Source organism: Heteronotia binoei, chromosome 3 (genome assembly GCF_032191835.1).
Source record: "Heteronotia binoei isolate CCM8104 ecotype False Entrance Well chromosome 3, APGP_CSIRO_Hbin_v1, whole genome shotgun sequence".
Taxonomy (NCBI): domain Eukaryota; kingdom Metazoa; phylum Chordata; class Lepidosauria; order Squamata; family Gekkonidae; genus Heteronotia; species Heteronotia binoei.
The window spans coordinates 149,549,817-149,567,827 of NC_083225.1; the positions used below are offsets into that span (position 1 = coordinate 149,549,817).

Below are 18,011 nucleotides of genomic sequence, written 5' to 3' on the forward strand. Positions count from 1 at the left end.
CAGCAATCCTTGAAATCTTACCTCACAGTTTTTTGGGGGTTTTTTAAATGCAATTACAATCTAAACTACAACACATTACATAACATTTTGTTACAGGTCCCCACTTGTATATTACAAAAATATAATTGAACATGTTGCAATTTTAAAAGTTTATTTTGAAGAAAAGACCCAGCCAACATGGGAAGTCAGGCATACCTAAGAGCACTGAAAGACAGACAGTGCAGCTCTATACAGAGTTCTCCAGTCTAAACCCATGAAATCAAATGGGTTTAGAGTAATGTTGCACAGGATTGCACTGTAATATACAGTTCAAGCACATATTGACTGCAACCCAACAGATTCTTGCTTTAATATCTAAGTCCCAATGAGTTCAGTGGGTCTTAAGTAAATACAGAACCAGACATTACAGAAAGATGCTTGACCACCATTGGTTTTAGTAATATACAAATTCAGCTCATACTTTCATTCAAATGTATTGCTTAAAATATAGCAATTGATTTGTTCTAGCCTAGCAAATGTATACACTGTAGTACAATGCTGAAGATGGAGCTGTATAAAGAACTTAAACTGATTTATTTTGCAACCTTTACAGAGTTTTTGAAAAAAAAGAAACAGGGAAGTCCTTCATTCCTTTCAGAGACAGGTAGGAATAACTGTCATGAAGATAAGTGAAAACTTCCAGCTACATGAGCTACAAAACATCTCAGCAAATGGATTCCAGAATAGTACACAGAACTGTGGAAACAAACACATATGATTTTCTGTGAGCATCAAGAGAATGTGATTATTTCTTTCCATTCTTCCATATGCAGCTGCTACCTCTGTTTCAGTAAGAATAATGTATGTATGATTACCTGATTGGAAAGACTTGAGGAAAGCACCCTTGTGTATTCTTCTTTATGAAATCTTGGATTTCAATCACATTTTTTGCCATCACAGATTTTGGTGCTCTGTCAATTTTTGTTAATATAAACTGAGAGAGAAAAAATTGAGGCATTTTTAAAAAAAAGTTTGAATGCTTTGCAAAGTACATGTTAGAGTTCAAATTACATTTATAATCCAACACATATAATTTAACACTCTTGTCCTCTATTCAGCTTTTCCTCACTCCAGGCTCCATGCTAATGTGGATTCTTGTGAGGGATGAAATTTAGTATTTCATTCACTATCTCTCTCCAAGAAGAAGTGATGCCATGATGATACACAAGCTGAAACATTAGAGTCAGATCCTCTACCACTATATAGTATTTCAAAAGGTAATGTGCACTAGATGGAGTACTGGAGGTGAATGGGTTCAATACGTAAAATTTTCCATTCTCTGTAAGTCTTTCCCATCTTCTTCCAGTTAGATATTTAGATAAGTATCTGATATTTTCACAAGACAGCCTACAGTAGGGCAGGCAACTTCTTTAGAAGTGGGGGGCATCTTGTAAAGTTATACCTTGCAATCACATTTCCAAATTCATCTCCACAGACATGAGGATTAAAACAAGATGTGCAGGTGAAAACTCACTCCCCTCCCTTGCAAGATGCCAACTGTAATCAACAAAATCTCTTGTAAAGACCCTGAAAATCAACTTGTATTGTATTTTGTGGTTGTCAACATATGTTATTTATCTTGTACTTTTCTCCCTTTCTCACAATACAAGAACTCGTGGGCATTCGATGAAATTGCTGAGCAGACAGGTTAAAACGGATAAAAGGAAGTACTTCTTCACCCAAAGGGTGATTAACATGTGGAATTCACTGCCACAGGAGGTGGTGGCGGCCACAAGTATAGCCACCTTCAAGAGGGGTTTAGATAAAAATATGGAGCACAGGTCCATCAGTGGCTATTAGCCACAGTGTATGTATGTATATAACATTTTTTGCCACTGTGTGGCACAGAGTGTTGGACTTGATGGGCCGTTGGCCTGATCCAACATGGCTTCTCTTATGTTCTTATGTTCTTATCTTGCAAAACATGTTTCCAATTCACATACATCTAATTTTCAAGAAATCTTGGCTGTTTTGTTTGTTTCTTCAGATTTTTTTTAAAGTTAAAAGTCTAACAAGTAGTTTTCATACATTGGTGAATTAACCAAAATAAGATACAAAAAGGTTTAAATCTCCAATTCAAAACAATTAGCCAAAATGTTAGACTGTACCAATACTTTCTAATTTTAACATACAATTTGAGTATCATCACTTCAATATACTGCATTTTCACATTTGATGAAGTAAACAAAGAGCATAACTTACAACATAAGGAATCCCAAATTCTTCCAACATTTGTATAGCAATATGGTCTACTGGCTGAATTCCTAATACACCATCCACTAATAAGAAAGTCCGTTTCAAACTAGAAAAAATAAAACAAAGCCCACTAAGTTTCTTATGATACAGTTTTTTAACAAATTGGTAAAATGCTGTTTGGATCCTATTACTGTTAGGTGGATCTCTAACTGGTTGACAAATAGCACCCAAAGGGTTTCTGTGAACAGTTCCTCGTTCTCTTGAAGAGGAATGACATGTGGAATGCCTCAAGGAGCTGTTCAGGGTAAGGTTGCCAAGTCTAATTCAAGAAATATCTGGGACTATGGGGGTGGAGCCAGGAGACACTGCGGGCGGAGCCAGGAACAAGGGTGTGACAAGCATAACTGAATTCCAAGGGAGTCCTATGAGGAAAGGCTGAAGGAGCTGGGTATGTTTAGCCTGGAGAGGAGACAATTGAGAGGTGATACGTATCATATGATCACCATCTTCAAGTACTTGAAGGGCTGCCATATAGAGGATGGTGTGAAGTTATTTTCTGTTGCCCCAGAAGGTCGAACCAGAATGCACAGGTTGAAATTAAATCAAATGTTTTCAGCTAAACATTAGGAAGAACTTCCTGACAGAGTGGTTCCTCAGTGAAACAAGCTTCCTTGGAGAGGTAGTGGGCTCCCCTTTGGAGATTTTTAAACATAGGCAAGATGACTATCTGACAGCAATGCTGATTCTGTGAATCTAGGCAGATCATGACAGGGAGAACAGCAAGGGTTGCATCAGTGCTCAGTTCTCATGGCCCTTTCTTACATGCCTAGGGAAATGCTGATTGCCACTTTGGGGTCAGGAGGCAGTTTTTCCCCAGGTTGGTTGGGCCAGGAATGTATGAGGGTTTGGGGTCCTGTTGGCATCTTTTGGGCATGAAACAGGGTCACTGGGTGTGTGTGGGAGAAGTATTTATGAATTTCCTGCGTTAAGCAGGGGATTGGACTAGATGACCCTGGAGGTATTTTCCAACTATGATTCTAATCAGAACTGAGTTAACTACAAGAGAAACCTACCCTTCTCATTTCTGCACAGGAGCCCATACAGAGAACTATTGTACCACATCTCTCTACCTCTTCTATAGCAAAATCTTCCTTAGCATTTGGCAGCAGGATACAGATGATCAAACTATCTTCAGTGAGAGAACTCACAGAAAAACTTACTCATTTTAGGGGTTCTAGTTCCTCTTTCAAGAAAGAGTAGGCTTCCCAATCCCCAGATCCAAGCGAGGGATCTCCTGGTTTTACAGGTTTCCCCCCGCCCCCAGCCAGTGGGGGAAGTCCCACCCCCACAGCTCTAGATCTCTGGCAGTTTAGGGAATATTGGGGAATTGATCAGCAGATATCAGGGCCTCTAGGGGGGCTGTGTTTTGAGGTAGAGGCACCAAATTTTCAGTATAGCATCTAGTACCTCTCCCCAAACTACCCTCCAAGTTTCAAAACGATTGGACTCGGAGGTCCAATTCTATGAGCCCCCAAAGAAGGTGCCCCTATCCTTCATTATTTCCTATGGAAGGAAGGCATTTAAAAAGGTGTGCTGTCCCTTTCAACGTGATGGCCAGAACTCCCTTGGATTTCAATTATGCTTGTCACACCCTTGTTCCTGGCTCCGCCCCCAAAGTCTCCTGGCTCCACCCCCAAGGTCCCCAGATATTTCTTCAATTGGACTTGGCAACCCTAAGAAAGAGTGAAGGGTATTTGAAAAATAATACTAATATTTTTCTTTCTTTTACAACCTTTCCTTTTCTCCCCATAGAGGCCCAAAGCAATTTACATTGTTCTCTTCCATTTTATCACCACAATTATGTGAGGTAGGTAGGTTAGACTGGGAGTGTGTGACTAGCCCAAGGTAACTGTGGCAGAAGCCCAAGCTTCTATGGCAGAGTGGGGATTTGAAACTGGGGTCTCGCAGAGCTGAACATCATACTACACTGTCACACCATATTTACATGTTGTCTTTGAATGTGAACTAGTATCTCTCACTACTGAAAATCACATTTTACTACTTGTTATAAAATGGGATGGAAAATGCCATTTTGTTTAACCTACCCACAGAATCCTAAGGACAAGATTTAAGTTAAAATACAAGAATAGGGATACTTTCTGAGTTATCTTACTTCTGGCGCTGGGTTAAATAAGGCTCCACCATCTCTGCAAAATCTTCAGGTGCCCTGTAGCCATAACCTGGCATATCCACCATTGTAAATAATTTCCCCACTTTGAAGAAATTCATTTTCTTTGTATGACCCTGGAGAAAGATGGGAAGGCATTTGTCTTATTCCAATTAGTAAGTAAAAGACAAAGTATCTTGAGACTGTGGCTGCCTTACTGAAATGTCTATTTATAAAAAAGTGTTCTGTGTGTTTTAAGATACATATCTACCATTTATCTAATGTTCCTTACATAAAAATGCAATCATACACTGTGCTAGGGAGAGAAAGGCTGGGAAAAGGAGGCTGGGTAAATCAGGTTGGAATCTCTGTTAATAACGAAAATAACGTCTAAATGAAAGTTTCCTGATCTGTTAATTGTGCTTATGACATCAAGAATGCCCCTCAGACTCACACATTCCTTCTTGGCCCCATGTGCTCCTCCTTTGGTTAAATTGCCATCTTCTCTTTTCAGTGCTAATTAGGGTTAGTGCCATAATTAACTTTAAATCAGAGTCCAAGACCCACTTCAAGTCAGTTTCACACTCTGGCCTGTGGCTATTGGTGTACAATGGTCTTAGGTAGATCCAGGTAGGCAGCTGTGTTGGTAAGCAGTAGAACAAAGTTTGAATGCACACAAGGTACACACAAAAGCTTATACCTTGAATAAAACTCTGTTGGTCTTAAAGGTGCCACTGAATTCAGACTATTCTAATGATCTAAAGTGCCAGATGTCAGGTTTAACTACATTATGTTTGCAGAGAACCAAAATCATAGTAGCCACTATAAACTGATCCATTATTATATATATTAACTCCAGTGGTAGCCACAACCAGAAGATTTGTTTGATATGCAAACTGTCTGGATTGTGGTGGTTTGCTCACATAAGCAAGTTACTATTTGATGCTGCAGTCTAAGTATGGCCACGGATTTGCAACACGGCTCTTGGAGCTTCCATTCAATGAACTGGATTTTCAAATAATTTCCAGCACCCTCTATCAAACTGAATTATTTCCATCTGTTACATTTTAACTTAACAATTCAGGACATAACAGAAACATCTTGTTTTCTGTTTGGTTCAGTTAGTATAGACTTCCAAAGTAATACATCACCAAATACTACTTACGGGATGTTTTGAAATTCTAACTTCAACATCAGGAGCCAATGCAAACAAGGCTTTTATTAAGGAGGATTTTCCAACATTGCTTCTTCCTAAAAAGCAAACCTAGGGAAAGAAGTGGTTTTACTGCACATTTATCCTGCTCACCCAATGGTAAGCATATAATTTATTTATTAAGTTGGATTTTCAAACTGTCCTCTGTAAAGACAGGGCAGTGTACAAGAATAGAACATATTCATATAATAAATACATAGTTAAAAGAGTTAAAATACAATAAAACCACAACAGTCAACCTGCAGAGGATGGTATCTACAGAGTGGTAATTTTGGAGAAGGATCAGGAGTTCTGCAGGTAGAAAATCAGAATATTGTTGGAATCAATTATGAAAACTGGACAAGGTTGTATTTAATGAATTCAACTATGCTGCAGCCCAAATATAAACATGTTTACCAGGAAGGAAGTTTGAAGAATTCAATGGAATTTGAAACCTAGTAGTTCTAAGACTGCAGCCTTATAAACTAATTTTAAAACTAATGGGATTTAATGTTCACCATGAAGTGTTTTAATGCTGCTGCCTCCCATAAACATGTTTAGGAATACAGGTTTGGTTTACCCTCCCCTTTCTTCACCTCACCTCAGGCTGTGACAATTGTGGGATATGATCCATCCGGACAGCAGAGATGAAATAGTCAATGATGTGCTGCCGTGATGGTATGAAAAATGCCTCTGCTCTCTTGATGTCCTCCTGGCTAGGGCTGAAAATCTGAAAACATGAAGTGTCCACACCAGGGGCCATATATTTTGTCAGCTGTTGGAGAGGTGAAGCAATTCCTGTGTACTGTTTCTCCTGTAACTGCAGAACCTCTGAAAATGAAGCATATTTGGCTGGGGTACTGTCTCTGGCCACAACCTGCCTCCGCAATAGACAGTTAATTATTTGAAGCTTTGTTGCTTTTGTTAACTGGACCATCTTCAGTCATAGATCTTCCAAAATGAAGTGATTCATCAGCTAATTCAGAAGTTTTATCTTAAAAAATGAAACTTTCACTCAGTGCTCTTCAGTTGAAAATGCTGTTCAAAGAGAATGAAGCCTTTTTTTTAAAAAAAAAATAACAATTACAACCCCAATTAGTTTTTCTTTTAAACCCCCCCTTCCAATATTTTAAAAATATTGTTTCAAGTGCTTGCAAACTGCCTCAAGCACCTTTGACAGAGGAAGTGGAGTAGAAAGTTTTAAAGTACATAATAATACATATTAAAGCACTGTGTTCATCTTAGTATGGAGGTTAAGCCACACAAACATTAGGAACCGGATGAAAGGGAAAATAACTCTAAAAGAGAGAAAGCAACAGCATTCTTATATGAGAACCTAACTTACAAAACGGGGTGGTTCCAGAATAATTTGAAGACTTATTATTTGCAGGCAGAAAATCCACACTTGTTAAAATAAGATTTACAGCTTTTTTTTTTTTTTTAATAGGTATCAGAACTAAGGTTAGATGTTCCTAAACTATAATGTTACCTGACTGTTGACTTCATCAGCCCTTAACTCTTTTCATTAAATCAATCCGCAGCCATCAGCATTTTGTCTACTCATGACCACTAACACTGAATAAGGATACCAGCCTCCAGATGGGATCCGTGGATCTCCTAGATTAGAATTACAGCTCACCTCCAACCTACAGAGGCCAGTCCCCTGGAGAAAACAGATGCTTTGGCCAGCAGACTCTATGACATTGTATTCCAGTGAGGTCGCTGTCCTCCCCAGGCTTCCATTCAGAAATCCCCAGGAATTTCCCAACCTGGATCCGGCAAACCTACTCCCCTTTCCCCTGCCGGTGTTGAGGGAAGACCTGTCAACCCTAACACCAACTAAAATTCTTTTCCCACTTATTAGTATATATTTAACGTATAAAGACAAGCCTCTATAGGTCATCAACAAAGATGGAAGGGGAAATAACAATAGTAGGAAGAGCGGGAAGCCGTCTCTCAAGTAGCTGATGAAGGAAGGTGAACTTAGTGCAGCTCAAGCCCATCTGGCCTTATTACTGAGTAAGTCCCATAAGAACATAAGAGAAGCCGTGTTGGATCAGACCAATGGGTCATCCAGTCCAACACTCTGTGTCACACCGTGGCCAAAAACCCCAGGAGGTCCAGCAGTGGGGCCAGGACACAAGAAGCCCTCCCACTGTTGCCCCTCCCAAGCACCAAATACAGAGCATCACTTGCTCCAGACAGACAGTTTCAACAATATGCTGTAGCTAGTAGCCACTGATGGACCTCTGCTCTGTTCCATATGCGGCTTTCACGGAATTGTGCACAGGAACGAAACTCAAACGTACTACATGCCTGCAAACTCACGCTTTTCTGTGCAGCAGACTCCAGGACTCAACCAACAGCAGCGCATGCTCTCAACTCCTTGATCCGGAAGCCAAAATAATCGGCCTCCACTCCTTCCTGGACAGATTATACGCTTCGTCCCGGTTATATCTTTGCATTTGCAGTGGAATTTTTTTTAACTTAAAAAACAACCACCGTGTTCTGTTTACGGCTCTTGCTCATGTTTAGAATGAGCTTTGTCGATTCAGAGAAAGAGGGCAAAATACTTCAGTAGCTCTACTGAGCATGCTCGGTAGTATTGTGCAGCGAAACGGCTGTCCGAGTTTTAAGGGTCATCTTGGAACGAACGGGAAGGAAGAGGTTTTTCCCTCCGTAGGCACTAAAAGAAGGAGCTGGAAAGGGCAATGGCGGGACTTCATTTGATTTGAGGAGGCATGCGCAAAATAGACCGGGCATGCTCCGTAGTATCTAGTAGACAGCCTGTGAACGGGTAGAGGCAGTCAGTCGTGAGGCTAACAGGAAGCTTGGTGGGAAGAGCCAGGAGGGGAGCGCCTCTTGCAGTCATGGCGGATGAAGAGGAAGACCCCCCTGTAAGCGGGATGCGCGTTGGCCTAATGTGAATAGCCCTGCTCAGGATTAGGCAGGCGGTGTTAAAACAGAGGGGCTGGGGAAAAGGAGCTTGGTTTTATCCTCCGTTGGCAGACCTGCAGGGGTTTCCTGGCTGACGGGCAGAAGTGGGGTGAGAAAGTCAAGGAGCAGGTTAATATCTGACGAGACTCGGAGGTTCTGCAGTTTCCTTAAAGACCCCTGCACACCCGTGGGCTGGAAGGCCCGTTTCCGATGTTGTTATTGCAAACTGCGAACCAGCTGCAGGGAATCGTCGGAGGAGGAACTGTTTGGACGTCCCACCTCACCCACGTCCCCCCCCCCCCCCAAAAAAAATCTCAGTAATTTCCCGCGCTCTCTGGAAGTTGAGCAGGCTAACTGGTTATTGTTTATTATTAATTTAGTACATTGTTGCCTTGTTCTTCCTCTAAGCCTGGAGCTCAGGGCAGTTTATGTTGTATTCAACCCTCTATTTTATCTTCACAGTAAACCTATGAGGTCGTTTAGTCTGAGGGAGAGGTTGGTCAAGGTCACTCAGGCAGCTTCATGGGTCTCCTGCTTGCTCAGATGCTCAGCTTCTAACCACTATAGCTTACTGGCTCTGCCTGGCTCTGTTTTTCCTGTTCCCTCATTAAGTGATGCTCAGGTTTTCTCAGCATTGTGATACTTCTGGAGCATTGCAGAGTTTTAAGGGAGTTGCCCCCTCCACTTCGTTACCTTGCAAAGTCACATCTTTCTGCAAACTGAGGGGATTTTTTTAGTGTCAGCCTAAAGAGAATTATATCCTTTTGAGCCCATTGATGTAAGCCTAGCTTAGTACAGTCAGTTTGGTGTAGTTGTTAAGTGTGCAGACTCTTATCTGGGAGAACCTGGTTTTATTCCCCACTCCTCCACATGCATCTGCTGATGTGACCTTCAGTCAGTCACAGGTTCTCACAGAGCTGTTCCCCTTAAGAGCAGTTTGTTAGAGCTCTCTCAGTTCCATCTACCTCACAGTGTGGGTAGGGGATGGGAAAGGAGATTGTATGCCACTCTGAGACTCCTTTGGGTAGTGAAGGGTGGGATATAAATCCAATCTCTTCTAGATAGAGATACTACTCTTGTATTTTGTATAGCAGACAATACCTTGTGTAATTTTTTGTCATCTGCACAGGGGCCAGTTGGTTTACTGTTGGATATAGCAGTAACAGTCTGGCTTAGTACCATGACTTGGTGTCTGATGGTTTACAGAGTAACAACATAAAAACAGGTCTCTTATCTGAGGCTACTAAAATCCAAAGTGTGGCAAACTGATCTGTTTATTCATGTAGCTATTTGGTGGTGGAGGTGGTAACTATACTTTTCTGCAGTACCTTTCTCATTAACTGTGGCACACTAATCTAGACTGCCTGCACATCTTGTTCATCCTTGTCTTGGATTTTGTTTCTATTTAGTTTGAAGAAGATACTGAGGAAGCTGGTGGAGGCCCAGATGGTGCACAGGGCAAAAGGAAACGGTTGTTCTCCAAAGAATGTAGGTTTCTGTTATGTGGCTTACACTGTTCTCCCCTTTCTAAGGCATCTCCCTTCCCCCCCCAAATAAACTTGTTGAGTATTGAAGTTACTGAGATATCTCAAGGCATATCTTCTGGCATCACTGTTTTACCACTCTATACTTGTTCTAATGGATAAACCAATATAGAAAACTTCTAATGCAGTACACATCTGCTGTCACGTGTGCACGAAAGCGTGGAGAAACACCATTTTAGGTTATGGTTATCTGGGAGTTGGCAGGAAGAGGCCATCAAACTGGAGTCAGGCTTCGGCCTAGTCTCTTCCTCCTCCCCCCGCTCCCCTCTGGTCTGGAAGCAGCAATTCTGAGGAGGCCTTCAAGAGAGGCAGGAAGTCTTTCAGGCTGGTCTCCCAGAAGGCTGCAGGCGGGAAAACCAGTTCCTGCACAGGAACTGGGTTTTATATTGGTTTTTGGCAGGAAGCAGGCAGTTTGATTGGACTGGTGAGTTGGTTCTGAATGGTATGGTCAAGGCCAGTTGTATAGTAGGGAAAGAAGGAGCATTTTTCCCTACATCAATTTATGTCTTCTGTTCACCTTTTTTAAAAAAATGCCTGTATATAGTTATAAATTTTAAATAAATGTTTTGTCTGTTTAAAAAGGTGTAGTCCCTCTGTACCACCAAGGTTCCACAACCACCTTAGACCACACTACTGTTAGAGGGACGTTCAGGGAAGGCATACAGTTGGCAAGGGTGCCAATCCTCCAGGGGTCTCCCAAAGAAGGACTGTGGTCTCTGTGTTAACCAGGTGCTGGGTTGGCAGAGGACCTTGAGGCCACAGAACTGGCAAGGGGGATTGAGAGTCCTGTTCCTCTCAGTCAGGAACCCCTAAATTGAACAGGTGGTGGCAGCGTGCCCTAGTGGTGGGAAGAAGATAAGCTCCCTTCAGGAGTTGGCAACTCAAAAGGGAGTTGATGGGACCGGGTCTGGAGGCAGAATCAGGCCAGTTTCACCACACCTTGAATAAAAGTTTGTTGGTCTTAAAGGTGCCACTGGGCTCAAACTATCACAGCTACTCACTTGAATCATGCATGCATGTGTGTTGTTCAGTATTTTGTAATTTGATTTGTAGCTTGTTTGCACACTCCTTGAAAAATATTGTTTAAATATGCTAGCAGTGTGAAAACTAAGCATGGAGTATTTGTGCATGGTATATCATTTGTTTTTGTGCATGCAATATCAATTGATATTTTAGTCACTGAGTGAATGGGCGTGTGTGAACTTAACCTGGCAGATAGGATTTAAAATAGTCTGTCCTCATACCTGTATTTTTTGGTGCCTGTCATGTTACTCAGGGTTGGTTAGTGTAGTTAGATTTTAGGCAGTTGCTTTCCAAGTAAAATAGCAACTTGTTTCTCCTCAGATCCAAACAAGCTGGTTTAATATTTAACACCAACTTGATAGAGACATGCAGAACTCTGTACCGGAGAACTGTCTTTGTCAATATTCTATATTAATTCAACTTAAAGTCTTTTGAGGCCTTTTCTGCCAGTGTTTTGATGGGGTGAGAGGAATCGCCTTTCCTCTAGTCTTTGATGTAGCAGCTCCCTGAACAGTCTTTGCCTTGAGACTGGCTGTTGCCAGGGCCTAGCTATCTCCACAGCTGTTCAGCCCTCCCTCATCTACAGCTTTCTCAGCTCTCAGGTTTTTCCATCTCCTGAGAGGATTCTCTGCTGCAGCTACTGAGACTTTAGGTCTGTCCCTGTTTCCTGAATTTCTTCTGATCTTCGTCTCAGCTTTTTTCTGGCTGACTAAGCTAGGTCTCCTTATACATTGCACGAGGGCTGAAAAATCTGACTTGATTGGCTGCTATCAAAGTTTGCTAAAAGGGCCAATAGAATTGCTATGTTCTCCTGCTGTCTGATTTGTCTCTCTCTAACCAGGCTAAGGGACCAATATGACAGCGCTATTTTCCTCCTCCTCTAATTGATTAGTTTTACAAAACCTAAATTTAGGTTTTACAAAACCTAAATTTGCATGATTATTCAAATTTCTTTTATACACACACACACCCCTTAAATTCATTCTAATACATATATTTACAGTTACACACACACCAATTATACATGGGTTTTTTGGTTTCTTCACAAGTGCCATTTCGAGCACCTACTACATACTGCATGTTGGGATGCGTGCTTTCCCTGGGTACTCAATACCTTTATGTTGGGTTCTCAAGACCTGTTGCTGTTAGTTTTCCTGAAGCTTTATATAAATAAATTGTCCTGTGGATGTTGCACCATGGATCTTCTTCTGAATACTTCTGCACCTGTGTACACCTGTGAATAGTACTGAACATGGGTGAGGAGGATTCTACTCTTTTTTGTACTGGTGGAAGATGATAAAAATGGGGGAGCAAATTACATCTTCCCATTCCTTCCCCCAGACTTAGGGAACTGCTATATGTAGACTGTAGTGCAGTAGACCAGTGTTGGGATGTGGCTCTATTTACCATGTTGGAATCCTTGGCTGGATTGCTAGCGTGGGGCAAGAAAAGCATCACTGTGTGGAGCATACATACTTGTAATTGGCAGTGCCTTTCAGCTCTACTTGGTATGTATTTTTATCTAATTTCACTGGTAGTTTGCCCCACCCCAAAAGCTTCGAATAAGTAGCATTAGCCTCCCCATATACTTAACTGGCAGAGGAGACACCACCTGACATCCCCACATAGAAGTGCTACTGTGCAGCCCAACTTGAACATCAAATAGCAGATGAAATTTGAAAAGCCTTTAAAAGTTTCTGTAAGATGCTGCAGACTTGGGCTTGGTGAGTCTTCAGAGAAAACTAATCCCACAGAACTGCAGCATTTACTAGGGCCGAGTATCCTGTCCCTTTCATTTAATCAAATTCTTCAGAAACTGTTCCCCAAAACAGCAGCTCTGGTGTGGGTATGTGCCCATTTTCCACAGTGAAAAAACAGACAAGGAATTCATTTAGTTTCTTTGCCATTTCCTTATCTTTTTTAACATTTCTTTATTAATCTGAGCTTGAAAACATACATATGATTGTCAGTTGACATTGTCAATTTTTGTAGTGCTTAAGAACTCTACAGAAATTCACTATGTGGTGTTTTTATATTAGTGTATTTGAAATTAGCTTGCTTAAAGATTTTGGGAGAATCTTATTTATTTACACTTATGATCAGTTAATGAAGACAGGGTGCTTGCACTCTACATGACACCATAGGAGGTTTTTTTGTTTCCACAGTGAGATGCATGATGTATGGCTTTGGAGATGACCAGAATCCTTACACTGAATCTGTGGATATTCTTGAAGATCTGGTCATTGAATTCATCACAGAAATGGTAGGTCTTACTGGTATAGTTGCACTGAAGTGGGGTAGCCAGAGTAATGGGACTTGGGTTGTTTTCTTCCTGTGTTTTAGTTTAACTTGAAACTGAGGCTAGAAACACTTGAGGGAAAGACCTGTACTCATGCTAAAACATGTTGCCTGGGTGAAAGGCAGGCAGAAAATTGCCTGTAAAGAGATTGCACCATGTGTCCACCTGAATGTAGTCTTCTCCATTTACATGGGTGGCTGTTTAAAAATACCCAAAGGCCAGGCCAGAATCTCTTACTTTTTTGAACATGTTAGGGAGATGTAACCCAAACAATAAATTTTCCACATGTAGAAAGTTCTTCATATGGGATGGTAGTCATGAGAGAGGACTGCATCATGTGCAGCATATTTAAATTTGTCTGCAGGCTGAATTGTTCAGATGCCCCTCATAGGCAAGTGCTGTCTACTCTGACTCATAGTGGTTTGGAGGAAGGGAGAGCAATGTTATGGATACAGCTTTTTATCAGTCCTGGTATCAGTGATCCTTTAACAGGATGCTACCCATTCAGTGTGGGCCTTATCCATGTAAAGTATGTTGTAGTCTTCTCCCAATTAAAAAAAATATTCAGTAGTCTTTTCAGATTGTAGTATATGGAAGATGCCCCCCCTTAATGTTTAAGAATAGAATTCTGATTTCATATCGTCCCAAGAACTGTGTTTTTGTAGTAAACTTGTGAGAAAATTGGGTTCAGGAATAGTTACATCAGCAGTCTATGGGTTCCATAGCTGAGGATTTAAATCTATCATGTCCATGTCTAAACCCAGCATCCTTAATTTGTGCAACAGAAGTGTCTGATTTTTCAAAGATGTAACATTGACTTCCCCAATACTTATATTAAGACATTAAACCTTTTATTCTTGGTTGTGCAGAGTTAAAAGTTCTGCTGCTGCATCAAGAATGCAGGCCACCATACATACATTCGTATGCTGATGTGTGCATCCCAAGGGAAGAGCATTCATTTGCTAGCACACCAGATTTTACAGCTTGATTCCCTTTGTTTACCAGGAAGTAAGTTTGGGTCCAACAGAACTTGCTTCCAAGTGTGTCAGATATTAACTTACTAACTTCAGTCCCTGATCTTTTTTTGTGTATAAACAATTTTATTGGTAACATATGGTAGCAAATCTATATCAATATCTTACAACTTAAAGAAAAATTTATCTATCCCATATCTTACTTTTCCCCCACCCCTCCCCCCGTTATTTGACCCCCACCAGTGTTATTTACTTTAAAAAATCCCAAATATTAAAGGTACCCTTAACTATTAAGAAAACCAAAAGTTATATTCTTCTTTTAAAACTTAATCATTATCAAAAATTGTCCAATGTCCTTTTATTTTCCACTCTTTTTCTACGTATCTTCTGAACTTCTTCCACTCCATCTTAAAAACTTCCAAATCATAGTCTCTTAATATTCTTGTTAATTTGTCCATTTCACTCCATGTCATAACTTTTATAATCCAATCCCATTTTTCTGGAATTTTTTCTTGCTTCCACAACTGCGCCTACAATGTCTATCTTCTTTTGGAAATGTTTCCATTTGTAGTCCCAACAGAAAAGTCTCTGCAGCTTTGTTAAACTCATATCCCAAGATCTTAGAAATCTCTTGCTGAATCATCTGCCAAAACATTTTAGCTCTTTCACAAGTCCACCACATATGGTAGAAAGAACCTTCATGCTTTTTACATTTCCAACATCTGTCTAGCATCTTATTATTCATCTTTGCCAATTTTTTAGCAAAAAAAAAAATCAGTGCCTTTTCAAAATTTTTATTCATGATCCTTCCCACCATTTTCTTTGTCATATATCTTATAACAACATTTCTTGGTAGATTATTTTTCTTGGCAAAAAGTGAATTCACTCTGTACACATAGTCATACATATTTTTAGTCTCTTCAGGATCTTCATCTAAAAATTCTGCAATTATTTTTATTATATATCCTTTCTAGTCACCATCCTCCACTTCAGGTACTCCTCTCAGACGTATCTGAGTTTCCATCAATTTGCAGTCATGGATTGTCATATACTTTCATTGGAATCATATACTTTCATTGGATTGGAATCATTGGATTGGAATCATATACTTTCATTTTTCCTTCTTCTTCCTGCACTTTCTTAGATGTTTCCCCAGTTTCCTTTCTGAGATCTTCTATATCCTTTTTAATCTCTGCAATAATTTCTTCTTTCGATTAATCTATCATCTTCCTTACCCCTCTCATCATTCTGGCTTCCATCGCGTCCAATTGTTCCTGCATCTTCTCCAATGAAAGAGCCCTTCTTCGGGGCTGCTTGGCTTCAGACATTTAAAAACACCCAAAATTTTAACCTCACAGATTTCGGATTTAACTGTCAGGTTCAAAAGATTAGGGCTTGCTTTTTATAATAAACTTAGTTTCACCTTCCTCAGAGCTTCCTAGACCAAGATATAAATTTTTAAAACTTTTAAACCCTTCAAAAAGCAACGAAATTTTAGATCTCACCGATTTTCATTTTGACTGTCAGATTCAAAAGAGTAGGACTTGCCCTTTACTTGCCCTTTACGGCAAGCCCAATTTCGCCATCCTCTGAGCTCCCAAAGTCCAGATATTTATTTTTAAAGTTTTTAAATTTTCCAAAATTGCGGCTGCAACTTTTTATTACTTCCTGCAATTTCTTTTCCCTTTTAAAAATTTCTGAGGACCACACAAATAATATGACCAATAGTTATCTTCTTACCCTGTTTTCAGTTGATTCCAACAATTTATACTGTCCTGAATTCTTTTTATAACAATGTTTATAATTTAGCCTCCCAGCAATGGCCGCCGATGTTTCTCAATGGTATATATTCCTAGAGTAGGTTTTCTTTCCACTACTTCCTGTTTTTGTTACCACAAAGTCACAAGGAGATCTCACAATACTTGACATATTTCCTGTCTTGCTCAGATGTGCTGCAGGTCTGTTCCAGTATGACGATGCTGCTTTTACTTCCAAAACCGCAAGTAGACAAAACAATAAATTCCTTCTCACTTTTTAGCAGTTTTTAACACTGTCCTTTATATTTATAAAATCCAAATTTCACCTCTTCCTTCCCTCTTCTTCCAAGCTCTCTATATTTTCTTTTCCCACCTTTTAACTTTGTCCCTTTAAGCTATAAATAGCTCCGGAATGAAAAAATAATCTTCTGTACCTTTTCTTCCAATTATCCAAGTTTCCACTGGTCTTTCAAAGCTTTAGATGTTTAGCAATGTCCAAGGTTAGGATCCTGATGAGCTTATGTCAAATAAATGACTCTGGGCAGTTCTGCAGACGATGACTATGCAACTTCTCCTGAGACCCCTCAAAGAAGTCCCCTCCGGGGTTCCCTTTTAGCCAAGGTAAATCTCCTTAAAATTTTCTGAGCATGTCTTGGACTATTCTGTAACTGAGAAAAGTAAGCAGTAGGCATTAATTTGCCTTCCACTACCCCAAACAGAAGTTCCAGCCTGCTCCTGTTATGAGAGACAGCTCAGCTCGGCATTTTCCTCCCCCAGAAGTTCTCTTCAGTCCCTGATCTTTAATGTTAGAGGAGGCTGGATCTTGCAGAAGAGTTTGTGTAAGGAGTTGGCAGAGTGGCTATCTTCTTCCAACAAGCTACTGTTTGTCCCAAAAATCTTTTTTGGGGATCAAGGGATGGTAGTATAGTGTGGAAGCTGGGAACAGGCAAAAATCACCTCTCAACTGATGTTTTCTGAATTAAATTCATTGTTTCTTACCAGACCCACAAAGCAATGTCAATTGGACGGCAAGGACGAGTACAGGTTGAAGATATTGTGTTCTTGATCCGTAAAGATCCACGGAAGTTTGCTCGTGTGAAAGACTTGTTGACCATGAATGAAGAACTGAAACGGGCTAGAAAAGCATTTGATGAAGCAAATTATGGATCCTGAAGCCTTTTGTGTAGCAGATTCGTAGTGCATGCAGAACATAAAAAATGCTTCTGCTTTGAACTGTACTTTTTCCTTGGAGCCAGGAAATACATTGATCCTGCTGGACCAGCTTGCTTCGTTTGAACTACAAGCCTAGTTGGCTGCCTGCTACCAACAAAAACTGCTCTAGTTAACATTTGTTCACTCAGTTGTGTCAGGAATTTTTTTAATTTTGTAAGTGTATGTAATATAAAATTGGTTGTCCATTTTTCTTTTAAAGATAATAGTAAGTTTTAGAAATAAGTTTGGGTGATCCTTGGCCTCATACAGTGGGGCGTGCTTGAACTTTCATTGCAAACCCTTTGTTCAGGGAGTTCATTAAACCTCTACTATGAAAACCTATGTGAACAGGTTTCATACCAACAGTAATGGCTTCGAAGTGCAGTTCTGTTTTTAGTACTGAATTGTGCTTCTGAAACAGAGGTACTAGATGTATTTATCCTTTTAACAGTTCTACTACAGAGTCACTTTCATGCTTAGTAAGCAAGTTCTGCTCTCTAGTGTACATCTTAAAATGAAATCAATAACTTTCTATATACCTACATGTTAAACTGAGAATCATTTAAAGGCAGGGTTTTTTGGGGGGTGGGGTTGTATTCAACCTTCAGTAAAAATCTGGAGTCCATAGTCATGGGTCTGTTTCACTGTTCCCTAATGTGGTACCTGTGAGT

General features: G+C 40.3%; 2 protein-coding genes across 4 annotated transcripts; one reads left to right on the forward strand and one right to left on the reverse strand.

Moving 5' to 3' along the window:
- Window positions 1-134: 134 nt before the first annotated feature.
- GTPBP8 (GTP binding protein 8 (putative)) lies at window positions 135-8,290 on the reverse strand. 3 transcript variants are annotated; one of them, XM_060234630.1, is made up of 7 exons: window positions 7,923-8,290; window positions 6,196-6,632; window positions 5,568-5,666; window positions 4,409-4,539; window positions 2,242-2,341; window positions 855-973; window positions 135-735 (listed from the first exon to the last, which is right to left on the reverse strand). In XM_060234630.1, the coding sequence occupies exons 2-7, from the start codon at window positions 6,529-6,531 to the stop codon at window positions 657-659; spliced, it is 864 nt and encodes a 287-aa protein (XP_060090613.1). In that variant the 5' UTR covers window positions 6,532-6,632; window positions 7,923-8,290; the 3' UTR covers window positions 135-656. The 3 variants fall into 3 exon arrangements, with proteins under 3 accessions (XP_060090613.1, XP_060090611.1, XP_060090612.1); XM_060234628.1 differs by having other exon boundaries at window positions 6,196-6,652; window positions 7,923-8,279; XM_060234629.1 differs by having other exon boundaries at window positions 6,196-6,652; window positions 7,911-8,261.
- On the forward strand, window positions 6,454-17,705 carry LOC132568621 (transcription initiation factor TFIID subunit 13). Its single transcript, XM_060234631.1, has 4 exons — window positions 6,454-8,491; window positions 9,941-10,019; window positions 13,264-13,361; window positions 17,131-17,705. Exons 1-4 carry the CDS (start codon window positions 8,465-8,467, stop codon window positions 17,299-17,301), a joined length of 375 nt encoding a protein of 124 aa, XP_060090614.1. The 5' UTR covers window positions 6,454-8,464; the 3' UTR covers window positions 17,302-17,705.
- The last annotated feature ends 306 nt before the right edge of the window (window positions 17,706-18,011 follow it).